The following is a 23,476-nucleotide window of genomic DNA, read 5'->3' as shown; positions in this document are numbered from 1 at the left end:
ATTTCCTAACAACAAAGCATGGGTGACCAAAGAATTGAAAGTGGTGTTTAACAAGAAGAAACGGGTTTGCCTCTGGGAATCCACTCGAAAGAAAAGACCAACAGAGAGCTGAACAAATAAATAAAAAATGTGAGATGCCAGTACAAGGATAAGGTGCAACAGATAATGTCACAGGGAGGCTCTCGGTCTGCCTGGATGGTCATTCAGAATATGGCAAACACCCCTTCAAAGGGAGGTGCCCTGTCTTGAAACAGCAGTGTCTTCTGCTCTCTTCCAGCGGTACCTGGATACATTGGTCCAGGCAGAGGTCCTGACCTGTTTGTGTGTCAGTCAGGCAGGGGGTTCCCTTACCAGTGATTGCTTGGCCAATGTTAGGGGTCTATTTTAGTTACAGTGTCATCGTCTCCAGGAGTGCCCAAACCGTGAACAGCACCATCACCATGTCTGCCTCAGAATACAAGAACAGCAGTGTGGAGTGTGTCAGCAGAAATGTAATTGGCCAGACCGAGATGGAATTCCCCACACTACACCAAGCTGAAGGGAGCCTGACACGTAAGTTCTTCAGTTGAACATTCTATGTATGTATAGGACTAGTGTTACATTTTACAATTTGAGTGAAGAAGAATCACCAATTCAAGTCTGCTCAAATTCAGCTCAAATCACAGACATCGAGAACAACATTGTCATAGAACAAAAGTGCAAAATTCACCATTAATCTCATTATAATCTGGCAATGTCTCAGCTCCTGCTTTTCCTAAGTTTCTATTTTTCTCACCCTCCTGGTATTGACCCTTACCTGTCCTGACTGAGCCCGCCTGCCTGACCACTCTGCCTGCCCCCCTATACCTTTGTCTCTACTCTGGATTACCGACCTCTGCCTGCCTTGACCTGTCGTTTGCCTGCCCCTGTTGCTGTAATAAACATTGTTACTTCCACAGTCTGCATGTGGGTCTTATCTGAAGCATGACAGTACAAACTGGCCATGACTGACCCAGCAGACTTGGACCAGCTCCGCAACGCCATCTCCTCCCAAGGAGCCACCATTGGTAGGCACGAGGAGTTGCTTCGCGGTCTGATGGAAGTGTTCCAGGCCGTGGTCGAACGTCATGATCTAGCATTGGACGCATTGCAGGAGCAATTCCGTAGGTTGCCTACTAGGCAGCCTACCATGATGATAACCTCCCAGCCCCAGCTGGTAGCAGCGCCGTCACCCCGGTTCCCTGGGAACCCTGCTTACCTCCCTCGGAGCACTACGATGGAGATTCCAGAACCTGCCGGGCTTTTCTCTTCCAGTTCTCCCTCGTTTTCGAGCTGCAGCCTTCTTCGTGCTCCTCGGACCAGCTGATTTCCGGGAGTGTATTCGCCTGGGCCACGGTGGTGTGGGAGCAACAATCTGTCATCTGCCTCAGTCGGAAGGGATTCGTGATAGAGGTGAAACAAATTTTTGAGCCCCTCACCCAGACTGCTGTCCTGTACATTTGCCTCTTCTCTGGATTACCAACCTCTGCCTGACCTGACCCTGAGCCTGCCTGCAGTCCTGTACATTCATCCCGCTACTCTGGATTATCGACCCCTGCCTGACCTGAACTTGAGCCTGCCTGCCGTCCTGTACCTTCGTCACGCTACTCTGGATTATCGACCCCTGCCTGCCTTGACCTGTCATTTGCCTGCCCCTGTTGTAATAAACATTGTTACTTCAACACAGTCTGCATTTGGGTCTTACCTGAAGTGTGACAATTATGAAGTTCATCGTATTTTTTGTACTTATTTTCCACTTTGAAAATGTCACCTGAAGTGCGAAAAGACAATTGATCAAGAAAAAGTATATCAGTAAACACATTTCCATCCAACGTTTTTTACTAGTAAAGCCATAACGTATAAAAGAAAATCATGACATCTGTGATGAAAACAGGAAGTTTCGGTATAATTTTATAAAAGGTAAAACTACAATCCCACAGTTTCACACATGGCATAAGGTTGGGGCGGCAGCGTAGCCTAGTGGTTAGAGCTTTGGACTAGTAACCGAAAGGTTGCAAAATCGAATCCCTGAGCTGACAAGGTCTGTCGTTCTGCTCCTGAACAAGGCAGTTAACCCACTGTTCCTAGGCCGTCATTGAAAGTAAGAATTTGTTTTTAACTGACTTGCCTAGTTTAAATAAAGGTAAAATAAAATTATTATCATTGTTATATTAATCTTTTTTTATCAATAAATTATGCAAAGTAGGACTGTCTGAGCAAGATAAATGATACTCAAGGAAATCCTTTTAGCTCTGTTATGGTATCTGAAATTTGCAACTAGAGACCGTAGCCTACCAGTTAGAGAGACGAGCCAGCAACCGGAGGGTTACCAGTTCCAATTCCGCGTCCGATGGGAAAACAGGAGGGTTTCTGGTATAAAATTCTAGATGCCATTGCCTGCCATTGTGCCCTTGAACAACCCTCCACAACAACAGCTCCCCGGGCACCAAGTCACAGGTTACTGTTTTTTGGCATGAATCTCATTCTGGAGGCAGCTCTGCAGAGTGGTCAATAGCTGACACAGCCCCAAAGTCATAACATCTGATGTTAAACCTAATTAACCCTTGCCTTAACCACACAGCTAAACCTAATGCCTAACCTTAAATGACATTTTCCATTGCTTTACGTTTTTTGGTGTGTGTGGAAGCGCAGAAACCATTTTTATGTGAATGAATTAAAACCTTTTTCTGAGTTAATGTCTCTGGTTTTATGCAACAACAAAAAAAAGCAACATTTTAACCAAATTATGTTGTATTTTAAGTAAAAGCACATAAGGAAGCTACAAGTTTTTGTTATCTTCCTCATGTTCAACTATGTTAATAAAGATGTTATGTCGATAATCAAGGTAACACATTTGCACATATTATCAAGTGAAATGGTTGAAAGAAAAGCTTTGTGTGATGTCGCTTCTGCAAACAATGAGGGCTGGTGTGGGAGGAATAACTGGTACATACTGTATTAATAAAGTCATACTAATACATGGAGATATAGAATGTATTTGGGGTGTATTTTCCTTACTGTTTTGGGTATGAGAGAACAGATAACACACTATATAGATAAACTGAGTGGGTCACATTCTCTGTTGTTTACTTTATTTATTTGTTGTTTGGACCCAAAGAAAGATGGCTTTGCTTGAGGCGGGACAGACTTGTAAAATAAAGAGAGTGATCAAACATCATCATAGAGCTCATATTGTCATTAAGTGAAAACTGTGGTAATTTGCAGAAGGATTGCAGAATTCTGATCGGAATTATTGTGTCAAAAATATAAAAAAAAAAAATCATCACAATAACAATAATGAATACCACAAAGTAAAGAAAGTACAAATCTGCTTTCCAACACACTATGTGACAAACAAATTAGATAAGACATGAACAGCGCTTCTCCATTTTGTTTCCAGGTTTAGAAAGAAATTAACCCCCCCATGTGGCGTTCAAGAGAACTGACGACAGTAAGTGTTACTAAACTGATGTCCATATTGGCATGTCTCAACGTTGGGTAACACATCTTGAGCACTCTGACATTACTTCTAGTGACTAAACCATGTCAGAACAATTACATAAAATATGTTATTAACAGTCATGACAGCTGACATAAGCTTGACAGCTGACTTGACACCTTCATGGCACAAATCTTTGCTTCAGTCAGCTTATTGGCTTAGGATACCGCTAGCCAACTAATTTACATAAATATCCATTTGTGTCATGACAGTGTAAAGGGTTGTCAGTATTTTGACATCAGTTTTCACGACCGAAAATGACATGTGTTATGTTATGACAGCGTTATGTCACCCTTATGACAGCGTTATGTCACCCTTATGACAGAGAAGTCAGTTAAAGTGTTACCAAACCTGTATCCGACTTGCCTGTGTAAATCATTGTTGTAATACTGAGCATGTACTGTACATACCGTAGTATTTTTACACATATGGCTGACAGCATAATAGTCATGCAGGGTATTTATTTACATAATGTATACTGGTATCTTTTTACCCATCCATATGCAGCTTATTAATATTGTATTAACAGTCATTGTTATCAAGTGATGCCATTAGTGAGCTTGGGGATTACATTACATGAGTTGATCACGTATATTTGAACAGCACAACCAACTGGTATATCAGCTTTAATGTTGTGCCACTCAAACGCCTCATCTGATACAACCGTATAGGATTAGGCTTCGATTTCACAATTCACAACCATTGAAGAAGACATTTTGGGAGAAGCGGTCTCCGGTAAAGTGATACTTTGAAACACTGTGATCAGTGTTCGCTGATCTTTCAGCACTGTTTGCACACACACACACACACATTGTCTCAACGAGATACATTTTGGCCTGCTGTGCAAGTGCTACCGTGGAGTCATGTATGCCAGATTGATCCAAAAAATGTATTCTAACCCATTGGTTCCCATTTAAGGATAAGTTAACACTTATCCTTAGCAAAACAGAGAAATCGTCCAAAAATGCTATAATTAAATCATGGGCAACAGCATAAACAGAACATTCTGTGTTAGCCCGGCACAGTTCCCGAAGAGCAAACCACAATTCAACCAGTGCTTATAATGCATAAGAACTAAAAAATCAGCCCACTTTCTTGGACGAACAGAACCTTGTGTTCAAGGCTGGACAAACCTCTAAGAGTATCCATCTTCTCTCTTTATATAAAATCAAATAAATATTCATTTCTCATCATCATCAAAAAGCCACTGAGTCACAGCACACATCACTATTGAACTATATGTGGGAGCAGAATATGTGAGATGAAGATGACTGGCTTCAGTTGGATATGTATCAGGCCTGACGTTTGTTGAACACTGGTCAGTGTTGACAACCACTGGATCAGGAAGAGAGAAGAGATCCTTCATTTCCTCCAGGTCCAGGGTCAGAAATAGAGATAAGAAAGTAAAAAGCACAAAATACACCCCTTTCCCAGACACTTCGACTGGCAGCGGACACAGTGGAGAAGGACTATAATGGACAGATCTAGATAGTTAGCCTGGTATCCAAGCTGATTGCGTTGCCTTTCACAGGAAAACTGGTGAGCGCAGCGTTCAATCTGGTTTAACCAGGCTAGCTATAAGTATGATATAGGGTGACATACAGAAGGGGAGCCCCAGAAAATGTGTTACTGTGTCCCAAGCTTGATAGCAATGCCAACAATTAATGGTATAGAGATGGGAATAGCAACATTGAATCTAGATGATACAGTACAGTAACTAAAACATTGTACCTGTTATGAGGAAATGTTGTGACTATGACCAGTAGGGTAAGAGCTGGGAGACCGAGAGCTGCTGATAATACAAAGATCTTTTTACATTGTCCACTGGGCCGTGTTCCGACCTTGCAAGTAGCTACCAGCAGTCCTGGGTGGCGAGATGTCACTGGGGCTCCCCCTGGAGGCTTGGGGGTCAACTAACGGGGGCATCATTTGAAATGAGTCAGGGACGGGGGGAGACGATGGGGGATCTCGGTGTGATGGTGAAGGGTGGTGATGGTGTCCACGGGGGAGGGGGGAAGACGTTTGAAGAGGGGGTGAATGACGTGAGGAAGGGGGCGACAACATGGCTGCCACTGTGTCCCGCGGTGACGATGGGTCAGGGAAGGATCGCGATTCATTTGGCCTTGATCTCGGTGTAGTCGCTGCCGTCATCCCCCCTCCCTGAGGTCCCCCCATCCCTGGAGCGCCCCCCCAGAAACTCCAGGGCGGCATAGTTCAGCTCTTGCCTCTCCAGGTCTGCCATAGAGCCCACAGGTTGATAATCCCCGTCTTCTCCCTGTTGAAGGTATGGAAAGAGAGAAGGCCCATTCAGACTCACAGGTTATACCTGCGCAGTGCCACCAAAGCCATTGACACCTCAGAACATAGAGTGTATAAAGGAATAACATGACAGACATTGAAAGAGGAGAAAGGAGGGTTAGTGGTTATTGGTGAGCAGAGGCGTAAGACAAGGAGATTGAGGCGGTTTAGCATTTCCTGTTAGTATCGAGGCAGCCATGCAACAACAGTCGTGGAAATGAAAGGAGATACAGCGCATGGAAGCGGATCTCAGACAGCAGACGAATATGGGCCAGATCTGGTTGTTTGGTGACACATACAGTATAGCTCAGTTTTGGCACCACAATGCGTCATATGGCCCAAATATGGTCCGAATGTAGGAGCTGCGAACTGGGGGAGGGTTGGCACTTTGCTTATGGGCCATCTCTGGCTTGATTTAAGTGGCCCTAACAACATCCCATAGTTATTGGGCTACTTTTGGTCAGAATGTGGGCCACATCCACCTTGCCGGGCAAGGTCTGGACATTTCATGCTACAGATCCACTTCAGGACCGTAACACCAAGTGGTGAACTCGGCCAAACGGTAAATCATAATATTTTAGATTATGGCCGAATTTGGGCCATCGTATAATTTTGCTGTCTGGGGTGTGTGAGGGATGCTGTCTACCACTGAGACTTGGAGTTGGGGTTGGGGCGGGGTTGTTCAGGAACCTTACCGTGCTCTCCTCTAGAATGGAGTTAAACTTTGAGCCCAGAAGCTCTGTCTTAAGCTGTGCAAGAGTTAGGAAAGAGAAAAAGAGACAGAAGAACGCAGAGAAGCGATGAAGCAGAAAACAGTGGTTTGGAAAGGTTTTGGTCGCAGCTACCCCAGTGGTACTGGGACTGATAGCTACAGTGGTACTGGGATTCTCAGGCTAGGCCAGTAGTTGGCTGGGGAAGTTTACATTTTCTCTTTAACATGAGAAGTTTGAGTATCTCCACGGAATTAACCTTACTGTACATCAAAAATGGGACATGATTTGAACGAGTATAGTATCAGTATCAGCAACGGGTAAGCTATCATGTTCCCGTCTAAGACAGATCTGAGAATGGTCATTATCTCCATTATTGTCATCATCATCAACATGTCTCACCACTTTCTTCCTCAAACATTGTTTGTCCTTCTTGACTGTGCTGTAGTACAATGCTGGGTTCTCCAGTTTAGAGACCAGGTCCTGCCCAGGGTTGCCATTCTCTCTGGGGGGTGGAGTCACAAGATCAGACTCGGTCTCATGGCCACTAACTAACTCAGGGTGACACTCCAAGCCTGGGCATCCATTTTAAAACAAGGGCCTGTTTCCCAACATAGTTAATGATCTACAGGCCTATGGTTCATGGTTGTGGTCGACGTTCATGGTTGTGGTTAATGTTTCATGGGTTTAGTAGCGGTTGAGCCGACACCCTCTCTTAGAGCGACTTCCTGTAAAAGCTTTTGTCTGAATGTGATGTATAGCTAGCTATAATGCTGAAGCACCTTAGTTAAGTAGGCTACCATGGCTGTATTTTTAGCATAGCAGGTCAAGGGTACAAAGCAGTATCAAAGCAGGGAATTGAGCCTGCAAACTTTAGGCTACAGTTAGTCTGGCTTGCTAACCCGCTAACTCGCTCTGGCGTTAGCATAACTAATGACCATGATTCTCACGTGCGTCCATCGATCAATCATTCACTCATGAATACACACAGAGGTGTTTTAGAATGGATGGCTAGGCTGAAGTGTTTCCTTATCGTCAATTCAAACAGGAAATGACCACCTGTAACTCGCATCGACCCCTGTCACAGTTAGTGGAAGGGTGGATACTCACTTCTTGTTGTTATGGCCCACATATCTCACTGCTGCGATGATGAAGGCGATGACAGCCACTCCACCGATGGTGCCAACGATCACTGCCATCATGTACTTCTCTAACGTCGGACAAGAACATCATATTGAAGACAGTGTAGAAACAGAAAATACTGTTTAACTAGGTCATGGTACTGTAACTTATTTACTTCGAGATAATTCCATTTCAATATCAATCCAATGGGGTAGCCAGTTGGTGGTCTTACTTATACAGTCAATCTACATATCATATACATGTGCTACACATCGCATTTCAATTCAATCTCTCATGTATGCTTGGCTATACAATTGTTTGCCTTTTAATGGTATGCAGTTCTGTGTTTAACCATGAACCTGAACTTGTGTACTCACTCTCCTGCTGTAGCTCCAGATGAAAGCTCTCCGACCCGTACGTGTTGCTAATGCTGCAGTGCACATTGACAGCACCGTTGCCCAGGCGCTCGCCCTTCTCCCGTAGTTTGATCATGCCCGTGGACGTGTGGCCGTCCGTGTGCGTGTAGTAGTTGTAGCGGCCGTCCGTGTCGTTGACGGTGATGTTCTTGTCGGGGAGGTAGAACTCGATGATGGGAGCAGGGTTACCCGTAGCCATGCAAACACACTGGACTCCCTCCCTCACCACTGTGCACTTGGACTCGTCCAGAAGGACTGGGGCGTCTGAAGAGAGGGTGGAGGTAGGGCTATGACTGACATGTAGAGTGGGATGGGATGGTGTAGCGTAGTGTAATGTAGTGTGGTACAATACGGTGTGATATGATACCACATGTTATGATACATCATGACATGATGACCCACTCACATTCCACAGTGATGTTGAGGGAGCTGCTGGCTCGTCCGTGTTCGTTCTCTGCCAGGCAGCGGTACTGTCCGTCTCCCTGAGGGGTGAGCTTCAGAAGCTCCAGCACAGACACCTCTGCGGCCGTGATGGTGCCCACCAGCTCCCCGTCCTTCAGCCAGGTGAGGGTGGGCGTGGGATTGCCTTGTGTGCTACATTGCAGGGAGATGGAGGAACCTTCCAAAATGGTCAGGGAGCCATTTACCACTGGCTCACTGGGAGGGTCTGCAAGGAGTATAGAGAGGTGATGAAAGGTAGAGTTAAATGAGGAGAAAGAAAGGAGTTGAACAAAGGAGTCAGTTACAGAGGATGAAATGTTGTGCTGTGTATCAACAAGAACAGGAAGCTATGGGCCAGGTTTATCACATAACTAATACATTGTTATATATATTGCGCATTACTACTTCACAGGAGACACATTTGAATTTTTTTAAATATTTTTTTAATTCATAAAAATAAGTTTTGGGGCAGAAATGCCTTCTGAATTATGTGCACTTTCATGTGCCTTAATATCAAACTTGTATGCCATCTGTAAATATGAATATAATTGTTAAATTACGAGCCTAGTTGGTTTAGCCACAGAAAAAGAGGGAACTAGCCATGATTGGCTGAGATAATGGATGGGCTGGACAGGCTGAGATAATGGATGGGCTGGACATGCCGAGAGATGAGTTCGGACTGGTCTGCCATGTATGCTTCTGTCTATAATGAGTTGCTCAGTATGTCTAGGTCATCCTTTCTAACACAGATTTTTCTGAAAGATAGTTCTCCACTTTCTGGAGGACCGAGTTTTGAAATCAGTGGAATTCCCTGTGGAAGCAGAGCATGATAGCTAAGGAGATGGAGAAAATGTAAGCGTTTTATAGCAAATGTGGAGGCAGTCAAAAAGAAAACACGGAAGTCTGCTGTATAAAACACATGTCTCCGGATTACATCTTCATAATTAAGGGCAACCATGTCATCCGTGACAGAGGGAGAAGCGTTCATCCATGTACTGTAAGAGAGTATAGCTAGCTATATTTTCAGATATTATACATTTCTAATTTTGTCAGAAAGTCGTTTTCATTACAAGTTAAAGCGTACCGTTAGCTAGCTAGTTAACGTTAGCTGGCTGGCTCGCTAGCAAATATTACGTGTATGATCTGTGTAGTAATATTATTCGTATCGCAGAGCCATTTGCTAGTAAAGCTACCTGTAGATTCATGTAGGGTACTAATGCTATGAGTTGGGATAATGGTTCATTGTTTAGCCAGATAGCTAGTTATCTACATGTCTAAACAAAAGACTCCACTATGCAATTAGCCATTTCACTGTACAGTTTACACTGTGCATGTGACAAATAAACTTTTTTATTGTATTTGTTATAGTGTGTGTTTACCATAGACTGTAATGTGAAGAACAGCATGACCTGCCCCAAAATCAAATTAGGATATAATGTTAGGCCAACGAGACAGTGTCCAAGTTAAAAAATTAAACCATAAGCTATTTTCTGTAATTAGCGAACCATTAACTTGTACATAATAATCTTGTTGTGAGTTTATTTTCCTGTAATGATTAACTGTATACAGGCATGTTGATAGAAGTAGTATAAACCAGCCTATAGTCTTAAAATCTTTGGTTGTTTAGTACATGACCATACTCACTGTTTAGCACATGGCCTCACATGTGAATCCTTACAGAGATGGGTGAGGCTATGTCTTAAGAGGGTGTGAACAATGCTGAATGGGTGTAGACAAAGAAGAGCTCTACAGTAGGTCTGCCAAAACATTCAAGTGCCATTTTCTTAAAAGTGGGGTTACAAGTTAATCAACTTTCAAAGCAGAATTAGTTTGGCATTGTTCCTCAACTTTAATGTTTGATATACCATTTTCTAGTCTCTACTTTTATCCAATGTAAAAAAAAACACTGTTTCAAATTTGACTAAATAAGACCGAATCGAGCCGGTCGGTCACATATGTCACCGCAAGTGACAGAAACTAAAATGTCAGCTTGGTTGACATACTGTATAACTACAATGATTAAATGTAACTATTTTTGATTATTCCACAAACACCATGTTGCACAATGACACTCACACAAGACGGCCAGGTACATGGACGTGTTCATGACGCCGTAGCCGTTATCCCCCACACAGGTGTAGATACCCTCCTGAGAGGGGGTTAAGTCCTCCAGGGAGAGCGAAGCATTGGAGGCTGTGTCCCACAGCTGCTCCTGGTCCCCAAATAGCCAGGAGATCCTGGGAGGAGGGTTACTGTCCACCTCGCAGTGCAGCGTTACCGAGCTGCCCTCCATCACCTCCGCGGACACGTTCACCCACACCGAGCGAGGGGCATCTGGGGTGAGAGGAAGGGGAAGGTGGGGTTAGACTTGTAAAAGTGACAAGTGTATTACCTGGTTAAACCAGACCCAACACTGCGCTCATCATGGTTTCAAAGAAAAACAAAGGTGAAACGTAAAAAAACAGGTTCTGGATGCCAGGCTAACATACCCAATGCGTACCATGTCGCAATCATGCAATACATTGCTAAATCAAGTTGTTATCCTTCTACTGTAGATGGAGAATAATGGGTGACTGTCGATACTGACAATGGTTCTGCAACGGTCAGTTGGTCACTTACACTTGACGTCCAGAGAGATGAGTCTCTCGTAGACCAGGGTGGTGTTGGGGTAGGAGACCCTGCAGCCCAGCAGCTGACCGTTGTGCATGGGCCTGGGGGTGAAGGTGAGCGTGCTGGACAGCACGGCTGTGTTGCTCTCTGCCACGTAGTCTGAGGTATACTCAGGTTCAGGCAGGTAGTCTGTGTACATCCATTGGATCTCTGGGCTATTCTCTGGACAGTTGTCTGGAGCATAGCAGGTCAACTCCAGATTCTCGTCAGCGACTATCTCCTCAGGGATGTCAATGTTCGGCTGGTCTGGGGGACAGAGAGGACATAAGTGAACAAGTGAAAATTCACCAATTCACAATATTTACCTATTCTCGTTAAAACTACAATAATTATAATCACAGCTAGTGCAATCCTAGCCTGGTCCCAGATCTATTTGTGCTTGCCATCTCCTACTGTCAGTGTCCACAGTAGTGGACAAGACAGCACAACATATATGGTACCAGGCTAGGGCAAACCAGCCCATAAATGTGACACATTCAATTATAAACATGGCCTCTCAGGGTCTCTCAGCAGGCTTACCCAGCACCTTGAGCTCAGAGAAGTCTGGGTAAGTGTAGATGTTGGCACCGCCCAGGTCGGCACGGAAGTAGTACCTCCCTGAGTGCTCTGTACCAATATTACTGATGAGCAGAGTGCAGTTCCTCTGGTGCAGGTCCCCGATGAGCTTGGTACGCCCTTGGTAACTTTCATGTACGATATCTGTGCGCGTCTTGAACACCACAGGTGGGAAGAGCTGGGGGTAGGGCTGGCCAAAGTACCAGATTCCGTGGATGCCGTAGTGCAGACGGATACCGGACGGGTACATGAATGTGCAGGGGATGACCACGCAGGAGTTGGTCATGGCCGAGATGTCCCTGGGTATCCATACGTTCCACTGGCCACTGACATCTGAGGGAGGGAAGGAGGGATATGGGACTAAGATTGGAAATGGGAATATTGAGAGCGAAACTGTATACTGTATTAATGAACAATAAATCTACAATACATCTAGAGTTTCAAATGGAATCACTGAGAAAAGATGAACAGAGAGACAAAGAGAGAGAGAGAGAGAGAGAGAGAGAGAGAGAGAGAGAGAGAGAGAGAGAGAGAGAGAACAGAGGATGATATCATGATGTTATCCCTGCTTGAGACGGTAAGAGCAGAGACCCTATGTGGAGGAAGCATATGTCTCACTCTCACCACTGGCACCACTGTTCAAGTGAGAGGGACTAGGTTGAGCCAAGATGGACACCAGCCAGCCATCACAAAGCAATGGAACAGTAGGCTGATTCGCTGCTGCCATGTGTGCCAGTTGGACCCTGTGACAACGCTGTACCCTTTTGTTTTAGTGTTGTTTGCTGTAAGTTTGACACACTCTAAAAAGTCAACTGTCAATCAGTTTCACATTGCAATTGCATATCTAGAATCCTGGATTATCTTAGCATTACATCTGTAGTCTTCAAGGGAATTTATCGTCTTAGTTATTGTGATGTAATCGAGTAGTTATTCACACTGACAAGAGGGAATGAGAAACACACAGGTTTTACCTTTGATGATTAGCAACAGCGGCAGAAGCAGCTCCAAACACCACATGGTGTCTATTTAACCCTGAACCGGAGGCCTCTGCAACAGACATCGGACCTCAATTACACATCCACAACTTCACACTTTACCATTCTGTTCTGGACCAATGGAGCCCAATGCTATGTGATATATATTGAATATAATATTATAGTGACATATAAGTATGTGGTGACATGTAGCTGCAATGGTTAAATGTCTTTTTTTGTTTGTTTACATATTCTTACAAGCCTATGTCGCTTTTATCTCGGGTAACAATGACATATGTCAACATGATTGTGTGTAAAAAGACAGTAGACATTACTGACTATTACCTTGAATTGCTCAATGGGCGAAAAGTAGCCAAGACAGAAAATATCTGATTCCTCAGCTTGGTGGTCGCAGTAGTAGTAGTAGTAATGTTCACTAGAGGGTGCCCAATCACACCCAGACACCTCAACAGCCCTCTCCCTTAACTTCTCTGTAAAAAAAAAAAAAAAAGTGACATCAGCATCAGGCGATGACATCAGCCCTGCTGCCTTAGATGGACAGCAGGCTCTTCACTGGCACTGGCACATAGACATGGTGACGCACACTCTCTGAGTGCTAGTAGAGTCACTCATTAGGCTATTCATACGTAAGTCCCAGGTCTTCGACGGACAGTCACTGTTGGGCCCTGTTCAGAACCACGACTCACTACCCTAGTCCCTAGGCCCTTATCCGTTACATTACATCATGGCGTCAACCATCATCATTTGGTCCGTTGGTTGTTTGGACCCTTTACTCTGTATCTACCAGTCTGTGTCTCCCCCTGCATGTCATCCATGATGCTATGGAGGCAATGACTTGTCTTTGGCCCCCCTCCGAGCAGCCGGTGGCTGCAGATGGTGGGCCTAAGAGTGGATTGTGTTGGAGAGCTCCATGATTAACACATCACTACGTCCCCAGACAGTCTATAGGCTGGTAAGCTGTGTTGCTACGGAAAATAAGGGCAAATTCTGTTGGTTTTAGGCAGTTTGGCCACAACAGCGAGAGGTTATTCTGGGCTGAGGGACACGGACATCCCATTCTCAAACATGAGATTGTACGCACACAAACAGCCTGCTCGTGCGCATTTCCAAACTGTGTCGTAACACTTATACACACAGACATACACATTTCAAATCCAAAGTAAAAAATACGGTCCCACATACAGATCACTTCAAAAGTTGACTTGGACCCCTTTAAACCAAACCATGAGGCTCTAGGTCAGGGCAATCATAGCCAATGCCAGTAAAATATTTCTTAAACATTGCGCCAATCTGCATTAGACAAAATCCCAAGAGAAGGGACTGTGTCTGAGCTGAGAGTCAATGCATCAGCAATGGCGGGATGAACAGAATAGCCCGGAGAGCAGGGCACTAACACCACCAGCAACAACAACGAGAGCCATTGATTGACAGACAAACGGCCTGCACAGAGACCAGCCACAGACCACTTGCCTCATACCAGCTTCAGCACCAGGCTCCGGCTCCCTCTCGGTTCCTCCCCTCGGTTCTGTCGGTTCTACGTTCTCCCCGGGCGTGTGGTTCCCTTGTGCGTCTCCGCAGGTTGTAAAATCCTGTCTGCCGGGTTCTATGGATTCTAGGACAGGGGATGGGGAGAGAAAGAGGGACAGAGGCAGAGAGAGAGAGAAAGACAGGGAAAGAGGGAAAGAGAGTGACTGTGTGAGCTGCAGGCTGCGGTGAATGTGTGTGGTGGGTAGTTTTGAATATGAATTCAAACATTTCTCTGCCTTTTCCTAGACCCACTCCACGCATTCCTGTCTTCTACTGCCCTCTCTGCTGTGGCCAGTCTGTCTCAGACCATGGACCAGGCCTTTGACTCTCACAACCAGGTCAAAGTAACCCTGCTAGCATTAGATAACTTCCCCGCTAGAACCTACTGTATCCACAAAGAGCCAGTGACCTCAGGGTGAAGTTGAGTCATAATACCACTATGACTAGTGACTATGACAAGAGGAGCATGGCTGGGTGTATACCCATACAGATGAGAATATTCTCCATTTCCAAACAGTTCCATTGGAATCATACATCCCCTCAGCTAGGGGCTTTAGTTATTGTACGGTGCCCTCGTTGACTACCGTTTGCAGCCAAAATGAGTAAAAAAAAATTTTTTTTTTTTTAACTAAGCCAAAAGATGCTAACCTGGGATTTTGATCTAGAAATGAACAACGACGGTTCTTATTTTATTACTTAAAAATAAGTATATTGGTGTTGTAAAATGTTTTGGGCATTCCCTTGGAACACACCAAATATTTTCCCACATAAGGAATGTTTGTGGATGTGGGATGACAACAGGGTCCAGCAAGCAACTAGGAGGACCCCCTACTTTACATATCAACGCAACAAAGAATACTTCTATTTCATAGTGGAGCGGTTGTTACAGTTTAAGTGGCGTGAGTCACTGTCTCCAAGAGCCATTAAGCCATAGGCCAAATGATGACATCCACCAAGCCATGGATGTTTTCAAGGGAATCCCAACACAAACACAATTGAGGACGGGCTGAGTAGGCTTGGGTGGGGGAGGTTGGTAGAGTCAGAGTGAATACCTCATTCACAGACTGGAGCCTGTACAAACGAATGTGCAGCATGCCACAGACCCCTACACACACGTGCAGCACACGGCGTGCCAACACACTTCGCACAGTGGCCCTTACGGCGCCACGACAGCTATGTGACCTTCCTCCCTGCCCCCTCCTCTCTCCTCCCCCATCCTCCTCCACTCTCTGTCGTTCCGTTGGGACAAAGCAGTGTTTCCCTGCGCCATGGTCATTTTTGTGTGTGCCTGTGCCTGTGCGTGCGCCTGTGTGTGTATGTACGTGTCCACATGGGGAGGGTTCCTCCTAAGAGCTGAGAGTGTATGCATGCTCATCTGCTAATCTGACCACTATCGCACTGTCATTGTTAGCACTGTTGGCACGGCAACATTTTCCAAACTGCTATACTTTAGTTAATGGTATTGAGACAAAAATAACACGTTGATGAAATCATTTTATAAAGTTGTTTCTTATTCATGATTGTCGGGTTCTGTGTGTTATACAGTTATAACAACATTACACTGCTACAGGTCACAGTTCTGTATTGTGATACACACTGTAGTTGAAATGTACAGCGTAAGCAATGACCTTAGTGTGGACTTTCACTCTAGAAACATTCACATTGTATAAATGACTGCAACACAAATTCCCCTTTAGGAGTCTATGGGAGAATCTCAATTGGCTTTGCTCGCCTCCTGCATCCTCTCCTCTGTCCAGGGAATCTGGAAACAAATGTCCTTGTATGAAATGAGACTCTCCTTCTCCACTCAAGCATCAGCAGGCAAATTACGTTTCTAGAGGTGGAATCCCAAAATAAATGTGTAAAGTGATAAAAAATAAAAAAATGTAGCTAGTTGTGCAAGACGTTTTAATGGTCAAATAATAAGTAGTGTATCATTTTTAAATGTGTGCATGCTTTTCTCATTCAAGAAAACAACAGCTGATTCAAAGGAGGTGTGGCCTAACGGCGCTAGCCGCCGCTAGGATGCTCTTGTGGACACTCCTTCGTTCGCCAACTAACGAATTGACGCTGTCCTCAACCTCTCGACCACTTATCGGTTTCCGGGTCACAGAGGAGAGGAGGACGGGGGAGTCGAGGAGAGGATGTACTTTTGCTCAATTGAGAATCTCCCTAGGCGTACACTCGATCACTCCTCCTGTTCTTTATAACGTTTCACATAGCCTGTGGGGGCTGGATTATCCCAGCGCCAACACAGGTAGTTAATAGACAGAATAATCACAGGCATCCTTATACCTATAATTTAATTCTATCAATTATTATTCAAAGATAATATCACAGTGTACACTGTGCATATGCCCTAGTGTAGGCTATTTCCATGACGAATAGTGCAACAATGAGACTATCGACACAGAATCAGTAGGGCAGAAACAAGCCATGACACCTTGCCATATCACCATGACTCACATTCCAAATGATCAACCAACAACAAATGGCCCCACTGTCCTCAAGAGAATGAGCCAGCTTAGCCAAGATAATTTGTATTCTTAATATCATATACTTTATGTATGTGAGTGCTCGCTGGTGGCTCATAGGAATAAAGGAAACACTGTACGCGGAACACTGCCCATTGTGAGGCAGAAACTGGAGGAATTCTCCGGAACAGGTCAGCTCACAGCTTGCATTGCTGTTTGCCTGTGACGAGCGCTGGTCCACAAGCTCTGGCCCCCACTAAAATACTCCAAGGAGCAGATGGTCTTAAAGCCCTTTCCCCCCTCCCACACACACAGCACTCGGAGCTGCCTGTGAGAAGCCCACCCCTCCACAATCACTCCATATGACACATTCTGTGTGAGGTAGAGTGCTGCTTATAAGGCCACAATTACAAACTGTAAATTGATGACAAAATGCAGGTGTGACATGTACAGTGCCTGTACAGTTCCTACGTGTGCATGTACAGTAACAGTCAAAAGTTTGGACACACCTACTCATTCAAGGTTTTGCTATGTTCTACTTTGTAGAATAATAGTGAAAAAATCAAAACTATGAAATAACACATATGGAATCATGTAGTAACCAAAAAAGTGTTAAGCAAATCTAAATATATTTTATATTTGAGATTCTTCAAATAGCCACCCTTTGCCTTGATGACAGCTTTGCACACTCTTGGCATTCGCTCAACCAGCTTCATGAATGCATGTCAATTAACATGTGTGCCTTCTTAAAAGTTCATTTGTGGAATTTCTTTCCTTCTTAACGTGTTTGAGACAATCAGTTGTGTTGTGACAAGGTAGAGGTGGTATACAGAAGATATCCCTATTTGGTAAAATACCAAGTCCATATTATGGCAAGAACAGCTCAATTAAGCAAAGAGGTCAGTCATTCTGGAAAATTTCAAGAACTTAAAAAGTTTCTTCAAGTGCAGTCGCAAAAACCATAAAGTGCTATGATGAAACTGGCTCTCATGAGGACCACCACTCAGAAATTGCAGCCCAAATAAATGCTTCACAGAGTTCAAGTACCAGACACATCTCAACATCAACTGTTCAGAGGAGACTGCGTGAATCAGGCCTTCATGGTCGAATTTCTGCAAAGAAACCACTACTAAAGGACACCAACAAGAAGAAGAGACTTGCTTGGGACAAGAAACACGAGCAATGGACATTGAGATTTTTGGTTCCAACTTCCGTGCCTTTGTGAGACGCAGAGTAGGTGGGGGTGCTTTGCTGGTGACACTTTCTGTGATTTCTTTAGAATTCAAGGCACACTTAACCAGCATGGCTACCACAGTATTCTGCAGTGATATGCCATCCCATCTGGTTTGCGCTTAGTGGGGCTATCATTTGTTTTTCAACAGGACAATGACCCAAAACACACCTCCAGGCTGTGTAAGGGCTATTTGACCATGGAGAGTAATGGAGTGCTGCATCAGATGACCTGGCCTCCACAATTACCCGACCTCAACCCACTGGAGATGGTTTGGGATGAGTTGGACCGCAGAGTGAAAGAAAAGCGGCCAAGCTGGTTGAGAGAATGCCAAGAGGCAAACGGTGGCTAATTTGAAGAAGAATCTCACATTTGTTTGGTTACTACATGATTCCATATGTGTTATTTCATAGTGTTGATGTCTTCACTATTATTCTACAATTCTGAAAATAGTAAAAAATAGAGAAAAACCCTTGAATGAGTAGGTGTGTCCAAACTTTGGACTGGTACTGTATGTGTGCATCCAGGCATTTATTTTCTGAGTGCATTTGTGTGTGTGTGTATGCACTTGCATGCATTCAAGAGTGTATTTGTGTTGGTCTATCCTAATGTGTGTATCCTCTACCTGGCAGCCGTGTGTCTCTGGACCAGTATCCAGTACAGTGCCTCCCAATGCAGTCCCAGCACAGTGGACAGATGGTGAACCACAGGCCTCCTCTCTCTCTCTCTTCCACCCTGCCCAGTAGGGGGCGGCAAACAGAGCAGTCACCTGCATAGCCCTAAAGGCAGGAGGCCAAGACCTACAGCGGAAAGATTTGTATCGCCATTTTCAATCCTCCCACAAACCTCCTCAATGTCCGAATCCCTTGCCTTCGCATAACCTTCTATGCTGGCATTATTTCCTTTTGTACCACATATAGATTGAAGGTGTGTGTTGGTTTATTCCTCCCTATAAAGTACTTTCGCATCAGCAGGAGAAGAGCCAGAGAAAGGAACCTATTTCTTAAGACTATTTAGCCACAATGGTGCACATGAAGAAATACATCTCTTAATATAGTTTCTGTAAAAAGCTTTTGTATGTGTTCAGCACACAAGGACATTATGGCACAATAAGCTTTAAAACAGTCCGTCCGAATTTGGAATCTTCATTTACTGTAGTGTCTGCTTTCAGATTTCTAAATAATTGTGGTGAGACACTGGCAAAAGCTCTGGTAAAAGCAGGAACTGTTCATTTCTCTGTGGTACTCGGAGGATAATCTGTCCTGTGATTATTGCATGGCTTTCACTAGCCCCCACTCACGCGCACACGCACGCACACACACACACACACACACAATACTCAATCACAAGATCACTCACTTGCTCATTTGCCACTTCACTTACCCACTCACATTAGAATCACGTTGAAATATGTATTTTAGATATTTTTTTACTGCAAATGAAAATCAAGAAGAGAAGCATTCTCGTTTTACTCGATGTCTTACCAATTTCGCGTCATGCCGCTGAGTATTAAATGAAAAACAACTGAAATCCAATACATTTGCTATATCACTGTATTATTGAGGACACATTGAACCCTTATACAGACACTGCTCCTCATACCTTCAATATTACTGTAGAACAGCAAGAGTCGTTCAGGTGTAACAACTCATCCAAAGTCAACACCTAGACCAGTGGTTCCCAAGCGTTTATGAACAGCGGCACACCTTGATGGGATAAACATTTCGTCAGAACACCTAACATTAACCTATTAACTTATAATGTATTAATGCATAGTTCCTTACTCATTATGATTCATTTGAGTGTAGGCTACCCCTTTAAGAGCATCCAGGAATCCACGCCCCCCCCAAAAAATAACAAATGTGCTCAGGTAGTTTTGAACGGTTTGAGCTAGAGAGGAGCGGTTTTCTGCATTGTAAAGGTTCATCCACGGACACAAAGCCATGATCGGTTTGTTTCTATGGCAGAGGCTGTGGTACAGCTTAGCCTAATCAGACTTGCCTGTGCTAATGGTTCTTGTAGGCAAAGTAAAATTATACAAATGACTTTGCTCTTGATGCCAACCTGAGCATATTGGACTTGAAAAACAACGGTACAGATATAACCATGTGCCAATGTCAATATATTCTTAATGTATTGTCAATGTTTTATCTGAGCGCACTGGTGCTCCCAAGTCAAAATTCCATGTGCATTCCACAGGTCAGGTCACCTTTATAAGTAAGGGATCAAAACAATTCAGCACACCGGTTGAAAACCACTGATCTAGACATCTCTAACAAAATGTACGACACACAGAGAGGCCAAAAAGCACTGAGCAACCAAGTCAATAGCCTCCATCAATTGAAGTAAATAATCAATCTTGGCCATAAAACCAACTAACTCCATGGACCAACTAACTCCGACTATCTCCATGGACCAACTGACTCCAACTATCTCCATGGACCAATTAACTCCAACTAACTCCATGAAAAGGATATTGTCCAGAGCTTTTACTCACCTGTGCAGTCAGGTGAGTGTCACAGGCGTTTCTCTCCCTCTCTTGGGCTTCTAGCCTCAGCCCCAACAAGCCTGTCCCCAACAACAAGCACACGTACTACTATAAGCTAACCGTCACGCCACCACTCGCGCTGCCATGAAGAGACCTCTCGCTCCTCTCTGTACCATGCCCCATCAAGAAGGGGGGGGGTAAACTGCCCACCCTCCTCCTCTCCCATATGGAAATCAGTCTCCTCAGTGTACCAGCATTGTTCAGTGCCTTTGCCTCGAGGCCCAGCCATTCATAAATGCACACCCCGCACCGCCTTGGCCACAATGACCTCCACTGTTCCCACTCATCCCAACAGACGTGGGTGAGGCTTTGAGCTCCAAGACCCTTTCCATCCAACACGGCCATTTGTTTAACATTGGATGGGTCCGAGCATATTCGTTTGTTTTGGATTGATGGAGTGCCACATCCTTGTTTGAGGTCACTACTATGCCAAAGGGGAATGGGAGAGGGGACGGGGAGAAAGGGGACAAACAGGGTAAAGAGATGGGAATTAAAATAACAATGTCATTGTATGGAAATGTTAGTTGTTGTGTGGTAGAAGACCTCTCAGAGGCTAATACAGTATATGCCACTCATGTCCATATGTAATCTATAGACCGATTTCAACTATAGCTACAGTACTTGTAGCTGCCACCTAACCTGGCCAAAAGAGGGCTTGACCGATACATTTTCCACCACAATCTTCTAAACGGCTGGATATTGAGAATAATGAAAGTCACTAAATTTGACCATACTGAACTGGTGTTTGAGGGCACAATGAGGAGCATGTGACCTCAAATCGCATCACTTCCTGCGTGACCAGCTCATAAACCATGGACGCATGGTCAAAAACTACTTTACAGGTCTCAAGGGGCCCTATCCTTCCCTCCAGCCCAATTTTCTATGACCTTGTCCAAGATTGAAGGTTGACAACTCAAATGTACTATATAAGAAGGAAGGGCAATATATTTACCGAACAAAAATATAAACGCAACATGTAAAGTGTTGGTCCCATGTTCCATGAGCTGAAATAAAAGATTTGCCAATACATTCCATCCACCTGACAGGTGTAGCATATCAAGAATCTGATGAAACAACATGATCATTACACAGGTGCACCTTGTGCTGGTGACAATAAAAGGCCACTCTAAAATGTGCGGTTTTGTCAGACAACACAATGCCACAGATGTCTCAAGTTTTGGGGGAGAGTGCAATTGGCATGTTGACTGCAGGAATGTCCATTAGAGCTGTTGCCAGAGAATTGAATGTTCATTTCTCTACCATAAGTCACCTCCAACATCGTTTTAGAGAATCTGGTAGTATGTCCAACCGGCCTCACAACCTCAGACCACGTGTAACCTCGCTGGATTGTCTGAGACCAGCCCCCCGGACAACTGATGAAACTCAGCATTTACAGTATGTCTGTAATAAAGCCCTTTTGTGGGGAAAAACACAGGTCCTGGCTCCCCAGTGGGTGTACCTATGCCCTCCCAGGCCCACCCATGGCTGCGCCCCTGCTAGACCTGTGAAATGTATTTATTTAAATTGACTGATTTCCTTATATGAACTGTAACTCAGTAAAAAAAAAAAATGAAATTGTTGTATGTTGTGTTCATATTTTTGTTCAGTATATTTACAAAATGTATTTCATGACACAAACAATTATAACAATAACAATATTAAGGATGATATGACCACTTAAATTAAGATATTGAACAAATCTATTGGGGCAAATTCAGGTGGCACAGCCTCGATCTGAAAATGTTTGCTTCCATTTGGAGCCTTCTGAACATGACCCATTGACTAGAGTGACTGTAATTGCAGTATGAGAATATTCACATGTGTTTTTAGGGCCAGAGGAAAGGTCTAAATATGGTTAAATGCTGAAAACCAATGATATGTACATGGCATATGTCCATATACAGATAATAATACTGCAATATTATTATGATATTGCGATATACACTGAGTGTATACAACATTAGGTACACTTTCCTAATATTGAGTTGCACACAGTTTTGCCTTCAGAACAGCCTCAATTTGTCGGGGAATAGACTCTACAAGGTGTCGAAAGCATTCCACAGGGATGCTGGCCCATGTTGACTCCAATACCTCCCACAGTTGTGTCAAGTTGGCTGATGTCCTTTGGGTGGTGGGACCATTTTTGATACACACAAACTGTTGAGTGTGAAAAACCCAGCAGCGTTTCAGCTCTTGACACAAACCGGTGCGCCCGGCACCCTACTACCATACTCCATTCAAAAGCACTTACGTTTTTGTCTTGGCCATTCACACTCTAAATGGCACGCATACACAACTCAGTTGTCTCAAGGTTTTAAAATCCTTCTTTAAGGTTAACCTGTCTCCTCCCCTTCATCTATACTGGTTAAAGTGGATCTAACAATTGACATCAATAAGGGATCATAGCTTTCTCCTTGATTCACCTGGTCAGTCTATGTCATGGAGAGAGCAGGTGTTCCTAATGTTTTTCAGACTACACACTCAGAGTACACACTCTGTATTGCTCAGGCCTTTATTAGAAAATAGAGCATGATAACACAATGTTGAGGGGAGCTGCTCCCTGTGCCTCTTGACTTAACCTCTCTCCACCCAAGACTCCTCCACCCCCCCCCCCCCCCCCCCCCCCCCCTCCTCCTGACACAGTAGCCATTGTCTCCCAGATCCTGCTGGGAGAAAAGAACAGCACAGCTCGAGCCTGACACCGCACAACACTGGGAAGTCGATGTGCACAGATAATTGTCTTTTAATCACAACAATCCCCTTTTCTCTCTGCTCTCACTCCTCTCTCTCTCTCTTGTTGTATTTTTCTCTCTTCTGGTGGCATTAGCTAATTCAACCCATTGCCCTTCTTGTTCTACGATTTCTCACATTAGTCTTCCATTGTTTGGTCATGGCAGCATTCAAGTGAATCATGTTTCTTCTTCTGCTTCTTCTAGTTCACTGTCATCACCACCACCATCATCACCCACTAC

At 44.3% G+C, this 23,476-nt stretch overlaps 1 protein-coding gene across 5 annotated transcripts; it reads right to left on the bottom strand.

The window, feature by feature from the left end:
* Positions 1 to 2,652: 2,652 nt before the first annotated feature.
* LOC110516373 (myelin-associated glycoprotein) lies at positions 2,653 to 20,607 on the bottom strand. 5 transcript variants are annotated; one of them, XM_021594848.2, is made up of 13 exons: positions 20,454 to 20,607; positions 14,195 to 14,336; positions 13,049 to 13,194; positions 12,701 to 12,776; positions 11,694 to 12,062; positions 11,124 to 11,420; positions 10,581 to 10,838; positions 8,470 to 8,730; positions 8,025 to 8,327; positions 7,636 to 7,735; positions 6,928 to 7,030; positions 6,511 to 6,564; positions 2,653 to 5,792 (listed from the first exon to the last, which is right to left on the bottom strand). In XM_021594848.2, the coding sequence occupies exons 4-13, from the start codon at positions 12,744 to 12,746 to the stop codon at positions 5,631 to 5,633; spliced, it is 1,953 nt and encodes a 650-aa protein (XP_021450523.2). In that variant the 5' UTR covers positions 12,747 to 12,776; positions 13,049 to 13,194; positions 14,195 to 14,336; positions 20,454 to 20,607; the 3' UTR covers positions 2,653 to 5,630. The 5 variants fall into 5 exon arrangements, with proteins under 5 accessions (XP_021450523.2, XP_021450541.1, XP_021450529.2 ...); XM_021594854.2 differs by having other exon boundaries at positions 5,631 to 5,792; positions 14,202 to 14,336; XM_021594861.2 differs by lacking the exon at positions 6,511 to 6,564 and having other exon boundaries at positions 5,631 to 5,792.
* Between the last annotated feature and the right edge of the window lie 2,869 nt (positions 20,608 to 23,476).

This window comes from Oncorhynchus mykiss, chromosome 3, assembly GCF_013265735.2.
Source record: "Oncorhynchus mykiss isolate Arlee chromosome 3, USDA_OmykA_1.1, whole genome shotgun sequence".
Taxonomy (NCBI): domain Eukaryota; kingdom Metazoa; phylum Chordata; class Actinopteri; order Salmoniformes; family Salmonidae; genus Oncorhynchus; species Oncorhynchus mykiss.
The sequence above is the reverse complement of the archived record's forward strand: the minus strand, read 5'-3'. Positions and strand labels throughout refer to the sequence as shown.

Excerpts from the sequence above, each read along its gene's own strand:
- LOC110516373 (XM_021594848.2), bottom strand. The coding sequence starts at position 12,746 with ATGTGGTGTTTGGAGCTGCTTCTGCCGCTGTTGCTAATCATCAAAG. Across the intron at positions 8,731-10,580 it reads CATGTACCTGGCCGTCTTGT|ACCCTCCCAGTGAGCCAGTG; the intron begins GTGAGTGTCATT and ends TACTCCTTGCAG. Across the intron at positions 6,565-6,927 it reads AATGTTTGAGGAAGAAAGTG|CTTAAGACAGAGCTTCTGGG; the intron begins GTGAGACATGTT and ends ACTCTTGCACAG.